This window comes from Diadema setosum, chromosome 7 (genome assembly GCF_964275005.1).
Source record: "Diadema setosum chromosome 7, eeDiaSeto1, whole genome shotgun sequence".
Taxonomy (NCBI): domain Eukaryota; kingdom Metazoa; phylum Echinodermata; class Echinoidea; order Diadematoida; family Diadematidae; genus Diadema; species Diadema setosum.
This window is the reverse complement of record NC_092691.1, coordinates 634,180-653,895: the sequence shown is the minus strand read 5'-3', so window position 1 is coordinate 653,895 and position 19,716 is coordinate 634,180. Positions and strand designations below refer to the sequence as shown.

The 19,716-nt window shown below is 39.6% G+C and overlaps 1 protein-coding gene across 1 annotated transcript in view; it reads left to right on the top strand.

The window, feature by feature from the left end:
* The window catches only part of LOC140230404 (asparagine--tRNA ligase, cytoplasmic-like), a 32,849-nt gene continuing 13,133 nt past the window's right edge, over window positions 1-19,716 (top strand). The window contains exons 1-11 of the mRNA XM_072310551.1: window positions 1-65; window positions 2,737-2,831; window positions 3,872-3,934; window positions 6,456-6,548; window positions 7,159-7,248; window positions 8,295-8,373; window positions 11,415-11,485; window positions 17,519-17,605; window positions 18,083-18,169; window positions 18,941-18,997; window positions 19,509-19,549. Of these exons, the coding sequence (XP_072166652.1) occupies window positions 26-65; window positions 2,737-2,831; window positions 3,872-3,934; window positions 6,456-6,548; window positions 7,159-7,248; window positions 8,295-8,373; window positions 11,415-11,485; window positions 17,519-17,605; window positions 18,083-18,169; window positions 18,941-18,997; window positions 19,509-19,549 (803 nt within the window). The 5' untranslated portion in view covers window positions 1-25. The remainder of the gene's footprint in view (window positions 66-2,736; window positions 2,832-3,871; window positions 3,935-6,455; window positions 6,549-7,158; window positions 7,249-8,294; window positions 8,374-11,414; window positions 11,486-17,518; window positions 17,606-18,082; window positions 18,170-18,940; window positions 18,998-19,508; window positions 19,550-19,716) is intronic.

The following is a 19,716-nucleotide window of genomic DNA, read 5'->3' as shown; positions in this document are numbered from 1 at the left end:
TTCAACCAAACTGCAATCAGAGAAAATGGCTGATTTAGCAGATACTGCAAGTAAGCTATCAATGGGTAAGTGACTACATTTCGTTTTTATGATTGGTAACCCAGTAAAAGGACTTGTGCGAGACACATGCACTGACCATATGCCGATTCTTAGGCTGATTGAGAGAGGGAAGGACCGAATGTGGGTTGGGTCGCAGCAGCCTGTTGAGGTGATGCATGCAGCCACGCACGAAATTGAATCCAATGCAAACGTGTGCAGTGTGTGTCGGTACCTCGCCTTCGTAACACAAGCGTTGCCCCACATATTGAATTCTGTGTTGTAACCACTCTTCCGTAGACTGAATTGGTTGAAAGCAAGATATAAACAGTTTAAATCAAAATGTAAAAAAAAAAAAGCAAGAACAAGAATGACCAAATGTGTTGAAAAGACGTTGTGATATGATATCATGCTACACCTATCGGCAATGTGCTACCAGTTTCAACAAGGTTATCCCCGAGGACCGAGAGGCCGAAGTAAATTTAACAATAAATTTTTTAGTTTAAATTTAGCCCCTTTATTAGGCCCTAACGAAAAAGGCAGTGTATACAACCACACGCGTGTGTCTTTACCATCCAGCCACACTCGTGTGTAATGTACATATCCACAAATTCCACACACGGAGAAGCTTTTTATTGCGTAGTGGGAAAGTGTGTGTGGCCGGTGGCCTCATCAACACTCGATCATGCACCACAGCAAAGCGATGAACATGAACCTGCCTCCTAGATTATTCCCATTTAATATTATCACACCATCTAGACAAATTTACTCTTTTTCATTTTTAACTTTATTCTCATTTTCTTGATTTGATGAGGTGAATTAATGTTACAATTGATTTTGATACATCGTGTCGTTATTGAGACTTCGCCTTCGTTCGTTCAGGTACTCGCAAATCGCGCATCCATGATCCAGCATACACAGGCAGCCGGCGCGCGGGTCTGGGTCCCTGCTGAGGCGGGCGGGAGGCACAACTGCGCTGGCTAGGCTGCAGCTGCGCTGAGCGATCACTAGCACACCACCACTACACCAGCAGTATAGCGATATCAATCCAAAGACCCCAATTACCAATTTAGCAGCAGTTGTAACTTTGCTATTAATTCTGAACCCATCATATCAAGCAAACACGATGAGAATGGAGCAAAAAATATATTTGTAAAATAACAATATTAAAAGGTATGAAAATGAGGTTACTTTCATCACTTTGTGAGCAAGCTGATTGTGTGGCGTTTACGTGTTTGACATGCACGCACGGCGATCATCTTCTCCGTACCGTTTGTGTATCCCTATACGTACATTGCACACGAGTGTGGCTGTATCCAGCAACTCGGGCCATGGCTACAACCACACTCGTGTGGCTGGATGGTAAAGACACACGCGTGTGGTTGTATACACTGCCTAACTAAAACTAGGAGTATTCTAGAAAAGAACCTAATGCCAGTAATGGATATGCATGGATGGATTTGAATAGTGTCCCTTAAGGGTTTAATGAGTGAAGTTTTTGAAAACAAAAACAAAAACAAAAAGTGGTGATAATTATCAATTTATATTGTTAATTGCAAGACCCTGACGACTGAGTAAGAGTCTTTCTTCCCAAAGACTGCAAAGTGAACATCATGAAACTTTTCAGATAAGTTTCAAATGAGTTCAACTTTTCATGGAATCTCCATAGCTAGGCCATGGAGATTCCAGCAATAATAATTCATGAAAATTGAAGAAAAGGAACAAAACCAAATTCAAATATACAGTACTCTGGCCGTTTTTTTTCACCGGCATACGAGAGTAAACTTTAGCTTTACCAGGGCTGGGGTCAGTCAGTGGATATCACATGATGATGTCATTGTGTGGATTGAATGCCTGCGTTGTGTGTGTTTTTGGTATTCTACTGAAAGGAGGTGTCTGATGTTTTAATGATCAGTGAATGATGTACATGTAAGTGTTCTTGGAAAGAGTTCCATATGTACCCCCAGCTATGCGTTATGTATTGACCGATTCTGTGAGGCTGTTTGTGTATCGGCACGGGCAGCGCCATTACTGCGGTGTCCCGGCCGACCCCCCCTCCCACTCCCCCACCCCTCTCCCTACATTAGCACGCGCACGGAATGAAAACTGATGCATGGTTGTTTTAGCCAATACACTTCGGCGTCTCGTACTGAGTGCTCGAACGCTTGCTTAGTGCGCGAACCTTTGTAACAAGTGCGCGTACTCCTGCTACTAAGTGCGCGATAAACATGTTGCCCGTGGGGTGGGGGGGTCGGCTGGGACACCGCAATTTAAGCTAATGGCTGCGCCCAGTGCCACAAATTATCTGCTGCCCTCAACGAACCGGAATCGGTCAATAAGTAACCAATAAGTTTAGGTGGCTTTGTGATTAGGATTAGAGTTTACTCAGTTTAGGATTAGGGTTAGGGTTAGGATTAGAGTTAGGTTAACATTGATCTCAGTGCCCTAGGGGAATGCGGACTTCAGAGAAGTGTATAATGGGGTACATATGGAAGTCTTTCCGTGTTCTTTATTTCCTCATTGGACTCATTCCTTTTCATGGTTCTTGATTATGCTTTACTACAATGTGCACCTAAGTATGAATGTTAGATTAAATCAGTTGAAAGGTCAAGGGAAACAGAATAGCCCCAAATCTGTGCCAAATTAGATTGTTCTTGTACATACCTCTTCGTGTCTCCTTTGTTTCTTCATGCCTTCCAGCTGACAAGCCTTCTGTGCTGTATATATCAGAGAAGGAGGGAAATGATGATACTGGAGATGGCTCAGAGCTGAAACCATTCAGAACCCTCATGTGTGTAAGTACACTCTCAATACTTTCTTTTAATGTATCACTTTATGCAGGGTGCTGTGTAACTTCTTCTTTTTTTCACCACTTGCCTGGTCAGGCAAGCAGATTTTCAAATTGTTGCGCACGCTTGTCCGAACATTACTTTTTTCCTTGCCCAAAAAGAAAGTCCAGAATGAAAAATAAAAGAAAATGATACAGAAAATCACTTATAAGTCAAGGACTTGCTAAAAGACATATCTTGTGAATAACACAGTACACATTCATTTGCATGCTGATACTTTGAAGTAACAAACTTGGTTCAGTCTATTTGGGCTTCATGATGTATCAATGATAGATTGTGTTGAAAGAAGTTGAAGTGGCATTTTAAAAGTGGGTTGCATCACTAAACAGTCATTATCTGTTGGCTTTTGTATCCATGGATGACTTTGTAGATTTGTAGGGGGGGGGGGGCGTTCCAAAATGCTTGCCTGGCTTCGATTTCACTTGCTGCGGCACTCAGGTACAATGGTATGTAAGTGCTTAGGTACCTAGCTTCATGTAATTCTTCTGATCTCTGTCTACACTCTTACATCAGGTGGTTGATGTTGTTTTTACATCTAGACTGAAGGAGCAGTGTATACAATCCCTCAGTGCCTCATGAATGGTTTGTGTGTAGCAGCTGCATCACATGACCCTGGTTTTGTATTTGATTCTCAAGACTGCAACAGAGTAAAGATTACCACCAAAGTGAGGTAGCCAGGAAACTTGAATTGAAAAGTTTATTTCATTGAATGTTGAAATGGTATTGGAACCATGAATGTCTCCATCAACCCTCAATGAAATGCTGTCAAATCCTGAAATTACAGAAAACTTGAGTTGCAATATGTGGGGTGAGAACATGCCTATTCTATGTGATGTTTTAGAAATCTGATGACAGCTTTCATCACTCTTGCATGAAAAAAGTGTTGTGGGTTTTTTTTTAGTTGGTTATTTATTTGATTTTATACATCAACCCTTTACCCACATTTTTTTGCCCTCTTTTCTGTGATGTGGTTTTTATCTGTGAAGGCCATGAAGGCTTCGGGAGAACCATTCCCCAAGTTCATGTGTGATTCCAAGACGGAAGGAGAGGTAAGGCTCATTTTGATCTTTCCGTATATACATGTAAAGATGTGTTTCCCTGTGGAACAAGTCTGCTGATTACCATGAATTATAGAGATTTGGTTCATGTTTATTAGCACAAAAGACCTAAAGAAACAGGATTATCTTTTTTTACTTCTTTATTGTTGAGATTTCAGAATCCCAAACTGATCTGTAAAGTGAATCCAAATTACTTCAATGTAGGCTTTATTTTAAAGGGGCTGTACAGTACTGGTTAAGGTGGGGATTCATGTTTTTTACATTCCTAAGTGAGGTAATGAGAAACCTCTTGTGAAATATGAAAGAACATGTAATTTTAAGAAGGATTCAATGTTCATTTGATGAAAATTGGTTTTCAAATGGCTGAGATATCCAAAAAAGTGATAATAATAAAATACTACATGCCCCAACTTTATTAGGATCTCTTTGTTTCACCTTGTTTTTGGATGTCTCGGCCACTTCAAAACCGATTTTCATCAAATCAACTTTTGATACCCCGTAGAATTGCATGCTCTTTGACATCTCATAGAGTGGTTTCTGAATATCTCCCAAAATGTTAAAAGCTAAATCCTCGCCTCGACCAGAACTGCACACACCCTTTAATGTTGCTGATTTTACAAGCCTGACTTGAAAACACAAATAAGAATGATTCATTCAGACAGTGTATACCTCCCGAGTTTTTGTTATGCCTCCGCCACGAAGTGGTGCCGGAGGCATTATGTTTTCGGGTTGTCCGTCCGTCCGTCCTTCCGTAATGAATTTTGTGGACAAGGTAACTATCGAAACCTGTTGAGGTATCCTAATGAAACTTGGCATGTATGTGTATTAGGGGGTGAAGTTGTGCCTATCAACTTTTGGGTGCACATGCTCAAGGTCAAAGGTCAAAAGGTCAAGGTCAAATATATAAAATTTCACTATTTCCACCATATCTAGTGAATGCCTGAAGATATTTTCTTGAAACTTAGTGTATACATGTATTACCCAATTAGGATTCTCTGGTGAAAGTTTGGGTCATGAGGTCAAAGGTCAAAAGGTCAGGGTCAAATACATAAAATTTCACTATTTCCACCATATCTATTGAATGCCTGAAGATATTTTCTTGAAACTTAGTGTATACATGTATTACCCAATTAAGATTCTCTGGTGAAAGTTTGGGTCATGAGGTCAAAGGTCAAAGGTCAAAAGGTCAGGGTCAAATACATAAAATTTCACTGTTTCCACCATATCTATTGAATGCCTGAAGAGATTTTCTTGAAACTTAGTGTATACATGTATTACCCAATTAAGATTCTCTGGTGAAAGTTTGAGTCATGAGGTCAAAGGTCAAAGGTCAAAAGGTAAAGTAAAAATATTAAAACTTCTTTTTTTTCTCCGTACCTTGGAAAATTGTTCGAGGTATCTTCATGGAACATAGTATATACATGTACTGACTGGAAGTGATTATCTAGAGAATGTAGGGTTCATGGAGTCAAAGGTCAGGGGTCAAAGGTCAAGTGCAAGACTTCAAAATTTTACTATTACCCTCATATTTATGCAATGCCAGCAGGGTTATTTTTTAACGCTTGGTGTATGCGTGTGTAACCTAATAGAAATTCTCTGGAATGTTTTTTTTTTTTTCTCTTTTTGCCTCAAAGGTCAAAAGGTCAAAGATCAAGTGAAAGTGCTGAACTAACTTTTTCCTCCATATCTCGGAAGTTGCTCAAGTTACCTTGAAACTTAGTACATATTATGCATGTTCTACCTGAAAGTAATTATCTTATGAATTTTAGGGTCAAGGGCCAGATGAAAATAGTAACAATTTACTATTCAATTCAGCAATTGCACTTTTGCTCCACACCTGTACCTTGAAAATTACTCAATGCCTAAATGTATGAATGGGTCAAAGTCAAGTTAAAGTCCTTAAATCCCTAGATACATGCTCTCCTATTCATCCAATTAAACCTACGTCAAGGAAGGTGAACATTCAACACATTTGTGACAAACTTGTAATTCCAATATTTTACCAATTTTGTGAAAATGTAATCACACAGTGTCCACATGTACTATCTAGACCTATTGGGAAAATCATGCATTATGGCGGAGGCATACCAGTCGCCAAAGCGACATTTCTAGTTGAATTTGACATGATGATAATGAGACAATACTAACTTCAGTGCTACAGTGATTGTTCCAAGTGCTACTTCACAGCGACTTACCATGCTGCTCTTAGTTTGAATATATTTTCTCATAATGCTGGGTAAGATAAACTTTGCTGATGTGAAGCTTTTTGCAATAGGTCTATTGATAGTATGCAGTGTTAAATAAAGCTAAGAAAACTAAGAAATGGTGTAATGTACTGATTTTGAGAATGAATAGAAGTTAACCAACATTCATGAGAAAAGCATGTGACTAGATCATAAATTTCTGTGTGCCAAGATTAAAATCTACATCATTTTTTTTTTAACCCATTCTGTTTAGTTGTTCTTTGTGTTTTGTTTTTGTTTGATTTCTTCTTTGAATCTGTCTGTGTTAGAGATGGGAAGAAGTTTCACAGGCCCAGAAGAAAAAGTTTGCCAAGCTCTATGCTAAGGAGCAGAGGAAATCAGCTGAGAAGGAAAAGAGAGAGGTAAGTTGGTTTTTCTGTTTAGGGTCAAAATAGTGACGCCTGAGTTTACCATTGTATTGTTTATTCATTGAAATACTAGCTCTCTTAACTTTTTGGTAATACAAATTTTGCAATACATTTATGTAGTTAGATAATTTTTTTTTTCTTCCTATGGTACTGATAATCAGCTGCAACAAATTATCAGTAGCATAGGAAGAAGAAAAATGTGATGTGCTGAAAAAATAAATCAAGAAATTAAAAAAATCAAGAAAGTATGAAAAATACAAGTACAAGCATAATTGAAATTAAGATCTTACTGTTTTTCAGACAAAATGGATATAGTCTTATGTTTTATATAATATGAGTATGATGTACAAGGTCTTTCAATTAATGATAATGATCTAACTAATATGTATTTTATGGTGATCCAGTACAAATGAAGATGTATTCGTTGTGATACCGTACCAAAGGGAAAGCAATAGTTTAAGTACATTTTGGTCAAAGAGTCACAGCCTCTTGTATTTTAAAAAATTTATGGAAAGAGTGCCAACATTATGATTAGAATTTGTAACATAAGTATATTGTTTCAACTTCTTTTTTCTTTTTTCCTTTGTTTTTATGTTTTGTGGAGGCTGAAGATGCAGAGAAAAGACAGAAGAACCTTGAGGAAGCAAAGAAGATAACGATCGAGGAGGATGCAAGTTTGCCAGCAGCCAAGTTGGTACGTAGCCGGCTTAGTTACAGGGATGCCAGTTTTCAGGCAAAAGCCTGAATTCAGTCCTGGTAGTTAAAAGCTCTTTTGTGTACAAAGTAACTTCATGTGGATGTGTTTCAGGCCCTCTCTTTCATTCTAGCTGCCATTCCTGTTGGTTAGATTTCGGGACTTTCTTTTCGTACAATAATACACAATTGTGATAGCCATGCGGCATTGCAGTGTACACGTGATGGTATTGTGATATTAAGTGGGGCATAATGTACCAAGTGTGAACATTACCAGTGAATATGCCCTTACAGTGTGTTGCATTGCCACTACATCAATTTGATTATAATATAATAAGTTTTTCCATCCATCGGATGTGTAAGACACAAAATCATGCAACATATTTCTGCTATAAAATGCAATTTCATCAAAACACCTAATAGATTCGATTTTGCCCCCTGCATCAGTTATATATTGTGCACCGAATCAATAAGTCACCATTGACCAATTGTTCTTGCTGTCTAGTGTTCCTAATGCATGTATTCTTTCATTTTGTTTACACAAAGAAAATTTACCATGAGTCTATCCATGATCTGTTCGGATGCTTTGTAATGTGAGCCACTATTTGCAAATGAGGTTGAATCCTTCTGGCTTTGCTATTGGGTCAGTGATGGTGTTGCACCAGGGAGGTGGGCCTACCTCCCTGGTTGCACATAACATGAGTTGTGTTGGAGGAGGGAGGTGGGAGCCACCTCCCTGGTTGGAGATAGCATCAGACCAGTATTGGTGCCAGTCAGCCAGTGAAGAAGGGTGGACTTGAGTGTACCTGAGGTTATTCACATTGCCGAATTCAGGACTGTGTCAACCTGTTCCGTGTGGCAGCTGTTGACCCATGAAGATGAGCAGTATTCTGCAGTTAAGTAGACAAGGGCCTTTGTACTGCGTATCTTTATGGACATTTCACTCATGACACCCAATGGATTGATCAGAATGATCAAAAAAGAAAAATATCAGTTTATTTGGGTTTTTTTTTTTCTGTGATGTATTTCTCCGTATTTCTTGTCCAGATCAAGATAAGGGATGCTGCAGCCCACAGGGGAACTCGCATCAAAGTCTCTGCGTGGGTCCACAGACTGAGGCGACAAGGTAACATCAGTGAATGAGATTTCAAGATTATTTTCATGTGTTTTAAAATCTTTGCTTTTTGATCAAAATAGGAACTCTGTCATGTTTTTCTCTCACTCTTTTGTTCTCTTGATTCATATCTTTATCTTTCTCATTTTCCAATCCTATCTCTCTCACCTTACATCTCTCTCTCTCTGTTCTATTCTTCATAAATGTCTGCAATCTCTTTATTTGATAGTGGAGGTACGTCATGTAATGGAGGTATTATCTCCAATGCCATGCCTATGTTCACTTTGTGAATCTTATCTCTTGCTGGTCTGCTTTCTTTACCCACGCCGATGTAATCGGCAGGGGGTTATGTGAAGGGTTCCGTATGTTTGTTTGTTTGTTTGTTTGTTTGTTTGTTTGTTTGTTTGTTTGTATGTTTGTTTGTTTGTTTGTTTGTTTGTTTGTGTACAAGATAACAAGAGAACGGGTAAACGGATTTGCACGAAATGTTCAGGGAATGTTTGGATAATGACAGGAAAGAATCGATTAGATTTTGGTGATAATTGGTTGACCCTTGCAAATTCTGTGTGACCTTGAAGTTTTGACCCCATGGTATAGTGACCACTCCGAACATTTTCCGTTTCTTTGCGATTTTCCGCTACCATACAAATATGGCGCGCCATTTGATCAATAATGCCGATTAACTGTTCATCGCCGAAAAACACTGTTTATCGGCGATAAACACTGAAAAAACACTGTTTATCGAACGAAAAACACTGTTTATCAAGTGATAAACAGTGTTTATCGAGAAAAACTATGTTTATCGACCAAGTGATAAACAGTGTTTATCGAGGAAAAACTATGTTTATCGATCGACCGATAAACAGAGTTTTTTTGTGATAAACAGTGTTTATCGACCGCCGATAAACGGTGTTTATCGAGAAAAATTCTGTTTATCAGTTGATAAAGGTGTGATAAACAGAGCTTCATCTTGATTTTTTAAACAGAGTTTATCGCTCGATAAACAGAGTTTATCGCTCGATAAACAGTGTTTATCGCCGATAAACAGTGTTGTTGGTCGATCGGCGCGCCATATACAAAAGCGTATCTCCCAAACGATCCGACTTCGCTGCATGCAACTCTGTTCGTAAGACGATCCAACTTCGCTGCTCAACACCATTCGTAAGAATTTCGAAATTTACGTTTATTTGAGGAACTATGTCCTTCTTGATTTATGAAAGTTCGGGGTTCGCTCTCCGTCGTCACAAACTGTCCCGTATTTGGTGATTTTTCATTGATTCTTTTTTTGTTTGTTTTGCTCGGTCCCAGTCACACTGCACGATATGCGCACTCATTGTCAATGCGTGTTCAAGGCCGGTGAAAATGCATCGCGCTCTACCATGTTGGCGCAAAATTGCATCGCGGACGTTGCGGTGCTCGTTGGTGACCGAATACTGGTGCAGTAGATATTTGCATTCAACCCTTGCATTCAACCCTTGCAACGGGTAAACGGATTTGCACGAAATGTTATGGGGATGTTTGGATAATGGCAGGAAAGAATCGATTAGATTTTGGTGATAATGGGTTGACCCTTGCAAATTCTGTGTGACCTTGAAGTTTTGACCCCATGGTATAGTGACCATTCCGAAAATTTCCCGTTTCTCACTTTGCGATTTTCCGCTACCATACGAAAACATAAACTCCCCAACGATCCGACTTCGCTGCTCAAATGTTCGTAAGAATTTCGAAATTTACGTTTAGGCCTATTTGAGGGACTATGTCCTTCTCGATTTATGAAAGTTCGTTCTCCGTCATCACAAACTGGCCCGTATTTTGATGATTTTTCAAATTAACATTGGTTGTTTTTTTCGTTGGAGGAGCATTTTGCTCGGTCGCAGTCACACTGCACGATATGCGTGCTCAATGTCAATGCGTGTGCAAGGCCGCTGAAAATGCATCGTGCTCTACACTGTTGGTGCAAAATTGCACCGGGGACGTTGCGGCGCTCGTTGGTGGCCGAATACTGGTCCAGTAGACATTTGCATTCAACCCTTGCATTGAATAATTCCCGTAGACACTAATCATAGGGGTAATTGCCTAGGGGGTACGTAAATTTTGTTTTTCTTTTGCGCTTTTGTGGATACAATCAAAGATCGTACACTCATACGACCTTTGATATCATCACACTCTCGGCTTGCTACATTGTATAATCAAAATATGCCGCAAGAAAACGGCGTATTTCTCGATTTTTAGCGCTTTTTCCGCGACCCGTTGCGTAGACAATACTCTTAAAATTGGGCTTAATTCCCGTGCGCTTGGAAAAGTTCCGATTCTGCACTTTTGACGGTGGAATTTGGGATTTTCGATGGATTTTTGGAGGAGACTTAAGGACTTTCCTGTACGTGAATGAGTGTTAATAGCGTATGTGTAATGATGTGATTTGCGTGTGATGTGACTGTAGAACCAAAGATCGTACACTTCAGTGTACGATCTTTGGTAGAACTCACTGGCTGGTGATAAAGCACACTGGCAATTAAGTGACCGAATTCTGGTAGATGACCGAATGCACATTATGTTTACCCCGACTTTGTACTTAGGCGTGGGTCTGCCGCCTTTGACGGCCCCTCTCTAGTTTATGTTTATGCTACTTGCTAGTCATTTATTTACTCCTTGAATTGCTGTAGAAGACCCTCTGGCCATCAATATAATGAGGAATGCTCTTTTTATGGAATACTTCGTACACAAAACTAAATGAAATATGGATGAAAGTAATTATGTCACTACATTTGACAATCAAATGTATTGGTTGAATTGAGGTGGTTTCCATGCTATTTTGATTCAAAGCCTATAATTCAGCATTCTAGTGCTTGGACATAATGCTGAGATTATTAATCTCAGAAAGATCTGAAATAGAAATGTATGGCAAAGGAAGAGGTCTGTGTTATATTTGACAGCTTCTTATGTATTGTTCATAAAATCATTTTATTGAAACAATTCATGTGTAAAGCTGCTTTTTGATTATGATCTCCTAATGTCACTGAATGCAAACTTTGTCCGTATTTTGTGACTTTCAGGGAAGACTCTGATGTTCATTGTACTCAGAGATGGGACAGGATTCCTACAGTGTGTGCTCAATGATAAGTTGGTAAGTAATGGATATGATATGTGCTCAGAGACTATCTAATTACCAACGCCGATGTAATCGGCAGGGGGTTATGTAAAGGGTTCCGTATGTTTGTTTGTTTGTTTGTTTGTTTGTTTGTTTGTTTGTTTTTTTGTTTGTTTGTATGTTTGTTTGTTTGTTTGTTTGTTTGTGTACAAGATAACAAGAGAACGGGTAAACGGATTTGCACGAAATGTTCAGGGAATGTTTGGATAATGACAGGAAAGAATCGATTAGATTTTGGTGATAATCGGTTGACCCTTGCAAATTCTGTGTGACCTTGAAGTTTTGACCCCATGGTATAGTGACCACTCCGAACATTTTCCGTTTCTTTGCGATTTTCCGCTACCATACAAATATGGCGCGCCATTTGACCAACAATGCCGATTAACTGTTCATCGCCGAAAAACACTGTTTATCGGCGATAAACACTGAAAAAACACTGTTTATCGGCGATAAACAGTGTTTATCGAACGAAAAACACTGTTTATCAAGTGATAAACAGTGTTTATCGACCAAGTGATAAAGTGTTTATCGAGAAAAACTATGTTTATCGACCAAGTGATAAACAGTGTTTATGGAGGAAAAACTATGTTTATCGATCGACCGATAAACAGAGTTTTTTTGTGATAAACACTGTTTATCGACCGCCGATAAACGGTGTTTATCGAGAAAAATTCTGTTTATCAGTTGATAAAGGTGTGATAAACAGAGCTTCATCTTGATAAACAGAGTTTATCGCTCGATAAACAGTGTTTATCGCCGATAAACAGTGTTGTTGGTCGATCGGCGCGCCATATACAAAAGCGTATCTCCCAAACGATCCGACTTCGCTGCATGCAACTCTGTTCGTAAGACGATCCAACTTCGCTGCTCAACACCATTCGTAAGAATTTCGAAATTTACGTTTATTTGAGGAACTATGTCCTTCTTGATTTATGAAAGTTCGGGGTTCGCTCTCCATCGTCACAAACTGTCCCGTATTTGGTGATTTTTCAAATTAACATTGATTCTTTTTTTTTTTTTGTTGTTGGAGGAGCATTCCTCAATCATGACATAATTTTGCTCGGTCCCAGTCACACTGCACGATATGCGCACTCATTGTCAATGCGTGTTCAAGGCCGGTGAAAATGCATCGCGCTCTACCCTGTTGGCGCAAAATTGCATCACGGACGTTGCGGCGCTCGTTGGTGACCGAATACTGGTGCAGTAGATATTTGCATTCAACCCTTGCATTGAATAATTGCCGTAGGGGGGTAATTGCCCAGGGGGTACGTAAATTTTGTTTTTCTTTTTACCCACGCCGATGAAAATCGGCAGGCGGTTATGTAAAGGGTTCCGTATGTTTGTTTGTTTGTTTGTTTGTTTGTTTGTTTGTTTGTGTACAAGATAACAAGAGAACGGGTAAACGGATTTGCACGAAATGTTATGGGGATGTTTGGATAATGGCAGGAAAGAATCGATTAGATTTTGGTGATAATCGGTTGACCCTTGCAAATTCTGTGTGACCTTGAAGTTTTGACCCCATGGTATAGTGACCACTCCGAAAATTTCCCGTTTCTCACTTTGCGATTTTCCGCTACCATACGAAAACATAAACTCCCAAACGATCCGATTTCGCTGCTCAAATGTTCGTAAGAATTCCGAAATTTACGCTTAGGCCTATTTGAGGGACTATGTCCTTCTAGATTTATGAAAGTTCGTTCTCCGTCATCACAAACTGGCCCGTATTTTGATGATTTTTATGCCTCCGCCACGAAGTGGTGCCGGAGGCATTATGTTTTCGGGTTGTCCGTCCGTCCGTCCGTCCGTCCTTCCGTCCGTCCGTCCGTCCGTCCTTCCGTCTGTCCGTCCGTCCGTCCTTCCGTCCGTCCGTAATGAATTTTGTGGACAAGGTAACTATCGAAACCTGTTGAGGTATCCTAATGAAACTTGGCATGTATGTGTATTAGGGGGTGAAGTTGTGCCTATCAACTTTTGGGTGCACATGCTCAAGGTCAAAGGTCAAAAGGTCAAGGTCAAATACATAAAATTTCACTATTTCCACCATATCTATTGAATGCCTGAAGATATTTTCTTGAAACTTTGTGTATACATGTATTACCCAATTAAGATTCTCTGGTGAAAGTTTGGGTCATGAGGTCAAAGGTCAAAGGTCAAAAGGTCAGGGTCAAATACATAAAATTTCACTATTTCCACCATATCTATTGAATGCCTGAAGATATTTTCTTGAAACTTAGTGTATACATGTAATTATTACCCAATTAAGATTCTCTGGTGAAAGTTTGGGTCATGAGGTCAAAGGTCAAAGGTTAAAAGGTCAAGTAAAAATATTAAAACTTCTTTTTTTTCTCTGTACCTTGGAAAATTGTTCAAGGTATCTTCATTGAACATAGTATATACATGTACTGACTGGAAGTGATTATCTAGAGAATGTAGGGTTCATGGGGTCAAAGGTCAGGGGTCAAAGGTCAAGTGCAAGACTTCAAAATTTTACTATTACCCTCATATTTATGCAATGCCAGCAGGGTTATTTTTTTACACTTGGTGTATGCATGTGTAACCTAATAGAAATTCTCTGGAAAGATTTTTTTTTTTCTCTTTTTGCCTCAAAGGTAAAAAGGTCAAAGATCAAGTGAAAGTGCTGAACTAACTTTTTCCTCCATATCTCGGAAGTGGCTCAAGTTACCTTGAAACTTAGTACATATTATGCATGTTCTACCTGAAAGTAATTATCTTATGAATTTTAGGGTCAAGGGCCAGATGAAAATGGTAACAATTTACTATTCAATTCAGAAATTGCACTTTTTCTCCACACCTGTACCTTGAAAATTACTCAATGCCTAAATGTATGAATGGGTCAAAGTCAGTTAAAGTCCTTAAATCCCTAGATACATGCTCTCCTATTCATCCAATTAAACCTACGTCAAGGAAGGTGAACATTCAACACATTTGTGACAAACTTGTCATTCCAATATTTTGCCAATTTTGTGAAAATGTAATCACACAGTGTCCACATGTACTATCTAGACCTATTGGGAAAATCATGCATTATGGCGGAGGCATACCAGTCGCCAAAGCGACATTTCTAGTTCAAATTAACATTGGTTGTTTTTTTCGTTGGAGGAGCATTTTGCTCGGTCGCAGTCACACTGCACGATATGCGTGCTCAATGTCAATGCGTGTGCAAGGCCGCTGAAAATGCATCGCGCTCTACACTGTTGGTGCAAAATTGCACCGGGGACGTTGCGGCGCTCGTTGGTGGCCGAATACTGGTCCAGTAGACATTTGCATTCAACCCTTGCATTGAATAATTCCCGTAGACACTAATCATAGGGGTAATTGCCTAGGGGGTACGTAAATTTTGTTTTTCTTTTGCGCTTTTGTGGATACCATCAAAGATCGTACACTCATACGACCTTTGATATCATCACACTCTCGGCTTGCTATAATCAAAATATCCCGCAAGAAAACGGCGTATTTCTCGATTTTTAGCGCTTTTTTCGGCGACCCGTCGCGTAGACAATACTCTTAGTCTTAAAACTGGACTTAATTCGTGCGCGCTTGGAAAAGTTCCGATTCTGCACTTTTGACGGTGGAATTTGGGATTTTCGATGGATTTTTGGAGGAGACTTAAGGACTTTCCTGTACGTGAATGAGTGTTAATACCATATGTGTAATGATGTGATTTGCGTGTGATGTGACTGTAGAACCAAAGATCGTACACTTCAGTGTAAGATCTTTGGTAGAACTCACTGGCTGGTGATGAAGCACACTGGCAATTAAGTGGCCGAATTCTGGTAGATGACCGAATGCACATTATGTTTACCCCGACTTTGTACTTAGGCGTGGGTCTGCCGCCTTTGACGGCCCCTCTCTAGTTTTAGCTGTTTTGCCTCAGTTATTCCAAGCTCAAATGCATAAGGATATCTGAATACTGTATAGGCCGAATATTTTGCGAAGTTTTTATTTTCGCGAATTTTGCGAGTCAGGTGATATTCGCAGATTTAAAGACTTGCGAAAATATTGACTCAGATCCTGATGTGGATGTGACATACGCGTGTACATTTCTCCGTACAGCACAGGATTCCACGATCGCGAATTTAACCACTCGCGAAATTGTCAGGGATTCCCGATTCGCGACAATTTAGACTCGCGAAATATATGGCGTATACAGTAGTCTTAATAAAAGTAATTAAGGGGTAATTTGTCATCTAGAAACTACACCTATCTTGTACAGATCAATAATTCAATCACCATGAAACTTGTTACAGGACATGTGGTATTTCCAGTGATGCTTTTTCTTTTCTCTCACTGTCTGCTAGTTATACCCCCGCCAAACGAAGTTTGAAGGGGGTATATAGGAATCAGCGGACGGTCAGTCGGGCGGTCGGTCGGGCGGTCGGTCCGTTGCAAATCTTGCGTCGCGAACTACTTCCTCAGTTTTCAACCGATTCCCATAAAACTTGGCACAGATGTGTACCTTGGGTTGTAGATGTGCAAGACGTATTTTTTGACAGTACCCAAAAGTACGTTGCCATGGTAACGGCATATTACTAGTATGGGCAAAAATGGGTACAAATCTTGCGTCGCGAACTCCTCCCACAGTTTTTGATCAATTTTTATGAAATTAGGTACAGATGTTCATCTGAATATGTTAATGTGCAAGACACATATTTCCGCAGTGGCAAAAAGTGCATTGCCATGGTAACGGCATGTTATTGGTAAAATATAGGGCAAAATGCTTCATGGCAAAACTGCTTCATCAGTGGTCTTCCAATTCTCATGGAATTCATATTGAATGTTTGTCTTAGGATATAGGTCAGCATGACACATTTCTTGACAGTGACAAAAAGTATGTTGCCATGGTAACAGCTCACATATTATGAGCCAAAATGATGGAAAATTTTGTGTTGCAAACTACTTCCTCAGTTTTTGCCCAATTTCCATGAAACTTGGTACAGATGTGTGCCTTTGGTTGTAGATGTGCAAGATGCATTTTTTGACAGTACCCGAAAGTACGTTGCCATGGTAACGGCATATTAATGGCAGAAGATCAAGGAAAGATCTTGCGGATTTAACTACTTCCTCAGTTTTTTGACCAAAGCTTATGAAATGTGGCACACACATTGGTCTTGGTGGGAAGATGTGCAAGACATATTTTTTGGATGTGTCGGAAGCTGCGTTGCCATGGTAACAGCATATTAATGGTGGAAGATCAAGGAAAGATCTTGTGGATTGAACTACTTCCTCAGTTTTTGACAAAAGCTTATGAAATGTGGCACACACAATAGTCTTGGTGGGAAGATGTGCAAGACATGTTTTTCGGACGTGTCGGAAGCTGCGTTGCCATGGTAACGGCATTTAAATGGCAGAAGATCAAGGAAAGATCATTCCTTGGGTAAGACTGTCGTCACGGGGCGGGGGTATTAATCACCTTAAGTGATATTTCTAGTTAATCTTGTCTTTACAAGCACTCATTCCTTCATCATTGCACAGATCAGTGTCCAAGTGTCATGCAGAGATATGAATTCTTTGAAAGTACTAAATGGTAATGGTTACCATAACGACAAGCAAAATACTCGGAATTGATTGGATGTTGCCCAGCTGCTAATGAGAAAACTACAATTATTAAGAGCTGTGACTTTCGTAGACTGTTTTACACAATGTGACCCTGGAACTTAGCACTGAGACTGTGACTTGTTATGAAAGGCAGACAATCAGCTTTTTTGCTCTTTTTCTGTTTGAGCAATGATTTCAGAAAGTTACCATATCAGTTGAAAATTTGACATCCCTACCATCCATCATAAAGACTTGCTCAAGAGAAACAAACTCTATGTGAGACCTCAAATGCTTCATTCCTGGTAAGAAAACTACAATAAATACATATCACATGGTATGAATAACCACATAGTACATATTTTACTTGCCAAGGCGTGCCTTAACCCCTGAGGGGTTAGGAAAAATGATTGTACAAATTACCATTGTGTTTAAGTTTATTTCTATCTCTCACAGTGCCAGACATATGAAGCTCTGATCCTGTCTACAGAGAGCACTGTGACATTGTATGGAGTTCTCCAGGTGGTCCCTGAAGGAAAGAGTGTAAGTCACTCTCTGACATTGTGTGTCTCCATGCTACTTCCTTGCTGTCTCTCTCATCATTTGTCTGTCTGTCGATCTGTCTGTTACCTTCCTCTCTTATTTCTTGTGCTGTCTGTCTGTCTGTCTCCCTCTGCTATCTTTCTCCCTGTCTGTATGTCTGTCTGTCTGTCTGTCTGTCTTTGTCAATTGTCAATCTGTGTCGTCTGTTTGTCCATCTGTCTTTGCTGCCTCTCACTGTCCGGCTGTATTGGCAATCTCTGTCTGCTTCCCTGGCTGTTTTTTCTGTTCATCCTCCTCTCTCACTGTCCGTCTGTCTGTCTTCCTTTGCTAACTCTCTCACTATACCTTCGTGATGTTTCCCTGTGCCTTAACAAATATTGATGAACCAACTCCCCACCTTTTCATCTGGAGTGAATTCTCTGAGGTAGATTCCATGATGCTATTAAAGGGTGCATGCTTGCTTGCTTCTCTTTTCAGGCCCCTGGTGGACATGAGTTGATTGTGGACTACTGGACACTGGTCAGTGCTGCACCGGCTGGAGGGGCAGATAACCTGGTCAATGAGGTCAGTTTTTTTATTGCATGCTGACAAACTTATGTATACAGCTTTTCTATGGTGGGTAAGTGAGAACAAAGTGGAAAGGATACGGATCATTTCAGTGTTGAGAGTCTGGAACATTGAAAGCTGTCATAATGTAATAAAAAATAGTGATGGTTACTTTGTGTTTATCTGATATACTTGTAGTAATGCGGCAAATTTAAAACATTAGCACCTAAAACATTAATATCTTGTCACAGCAATGCTGTCTTTCCAAGATGATATTATCCCTTAGATCATGAAGGTAATCATAAGACCTAGGCGAGATGGGCTCATTGTTGCGAGACAATTTGGAGACTAATCAAGACAATTTTTGGAAGGAATTTGATGTCTTCCATTTGGCTGACAGTTTGTAGTGACTAGGAAGTAGCATCAGTCAGTGGACATACAGTACATTTAATGTGATACTCTGATATATTGAATGTATATCAGTATTTAAACTGAGACAGCATTGATAAAGGTTATCAGCACTGAGGTCTCAGTGAGCATCTTTGAGCAAATTGATGATTGGTTTGTGATGAATGTATATCTTGAGTATCTGAGAGATTAGCCAGCATGATGAAATTCAGATTAATGAATTCTTGTGTCAAGTTGTTTGTATTTTAATTGATTGACAAATTGCCCTTCATTGAAGTAAAGAGTCACTGACCAGTCATGCCATTTGAGGCCAATTTGTCAATCTATATTGCACTGATAAAAGTTGATGCTGATTTTGATGTCTGATGTGTGGTCACTCAGGAGTCTCATGTGGATGTCCAGCTTGACCAGCGGCACATGATGCTGAGAGGAGAGCATGTAAGTACCTCTTCCAAGGATTCCTCGCCCAACCTTGTATTCCTCTTTATGAACACCTGTCAATGACGTCACCTGACTCCTGAAAATTTTTAATTTTACAAATTTGATTTCATTTGTTTCTACTTGATGATCTCTAAGGTTAACAGGTGTGTCGGTAGTGACACCCAGTAAAGTTTAGAATGATTTAGAAAGCTGGTTACACACTTTGTTTTCTGACTTGAACCAAGTCAATGGAGTCTACCTGTTAGATACCAAGTACTCCTAACAGAAGCATTCGTTTGGAATATATCGGCAGTTCATCACATGAAGAAGTTCGTATGCTGCATAAGGTTATTGCTAATACAAAGAAATGAACTTATGTTCTAATGGTTAAGAGTGATGGTCCAAATTCTCTTTCTTTCTTTTTTCTTTGTAAAGAAAAAGAAAAATGCACTGGTCCAAAAATCATGCAGCACAATCTTTTATTGAGCATCCACAAAAATTTTAATTGTATCTTGTGATCTTTTTGCAGCTGTCAAAAATCATGCGCATACGATCTGTGGTGACTCAGTGGTAAGTACTATAAGAGCTTTGTACAAACATACTTTATTTTTCATTGCTGGTGTTTTTGCTGGTTGTATGTCATGTTGCAACCAGAAAACCAACCAACTGAGCACCAGGATTAAGAATGGACAGTGATCATAAAAACTGGGAAAACTGAGAATGTATTTTGAACCATA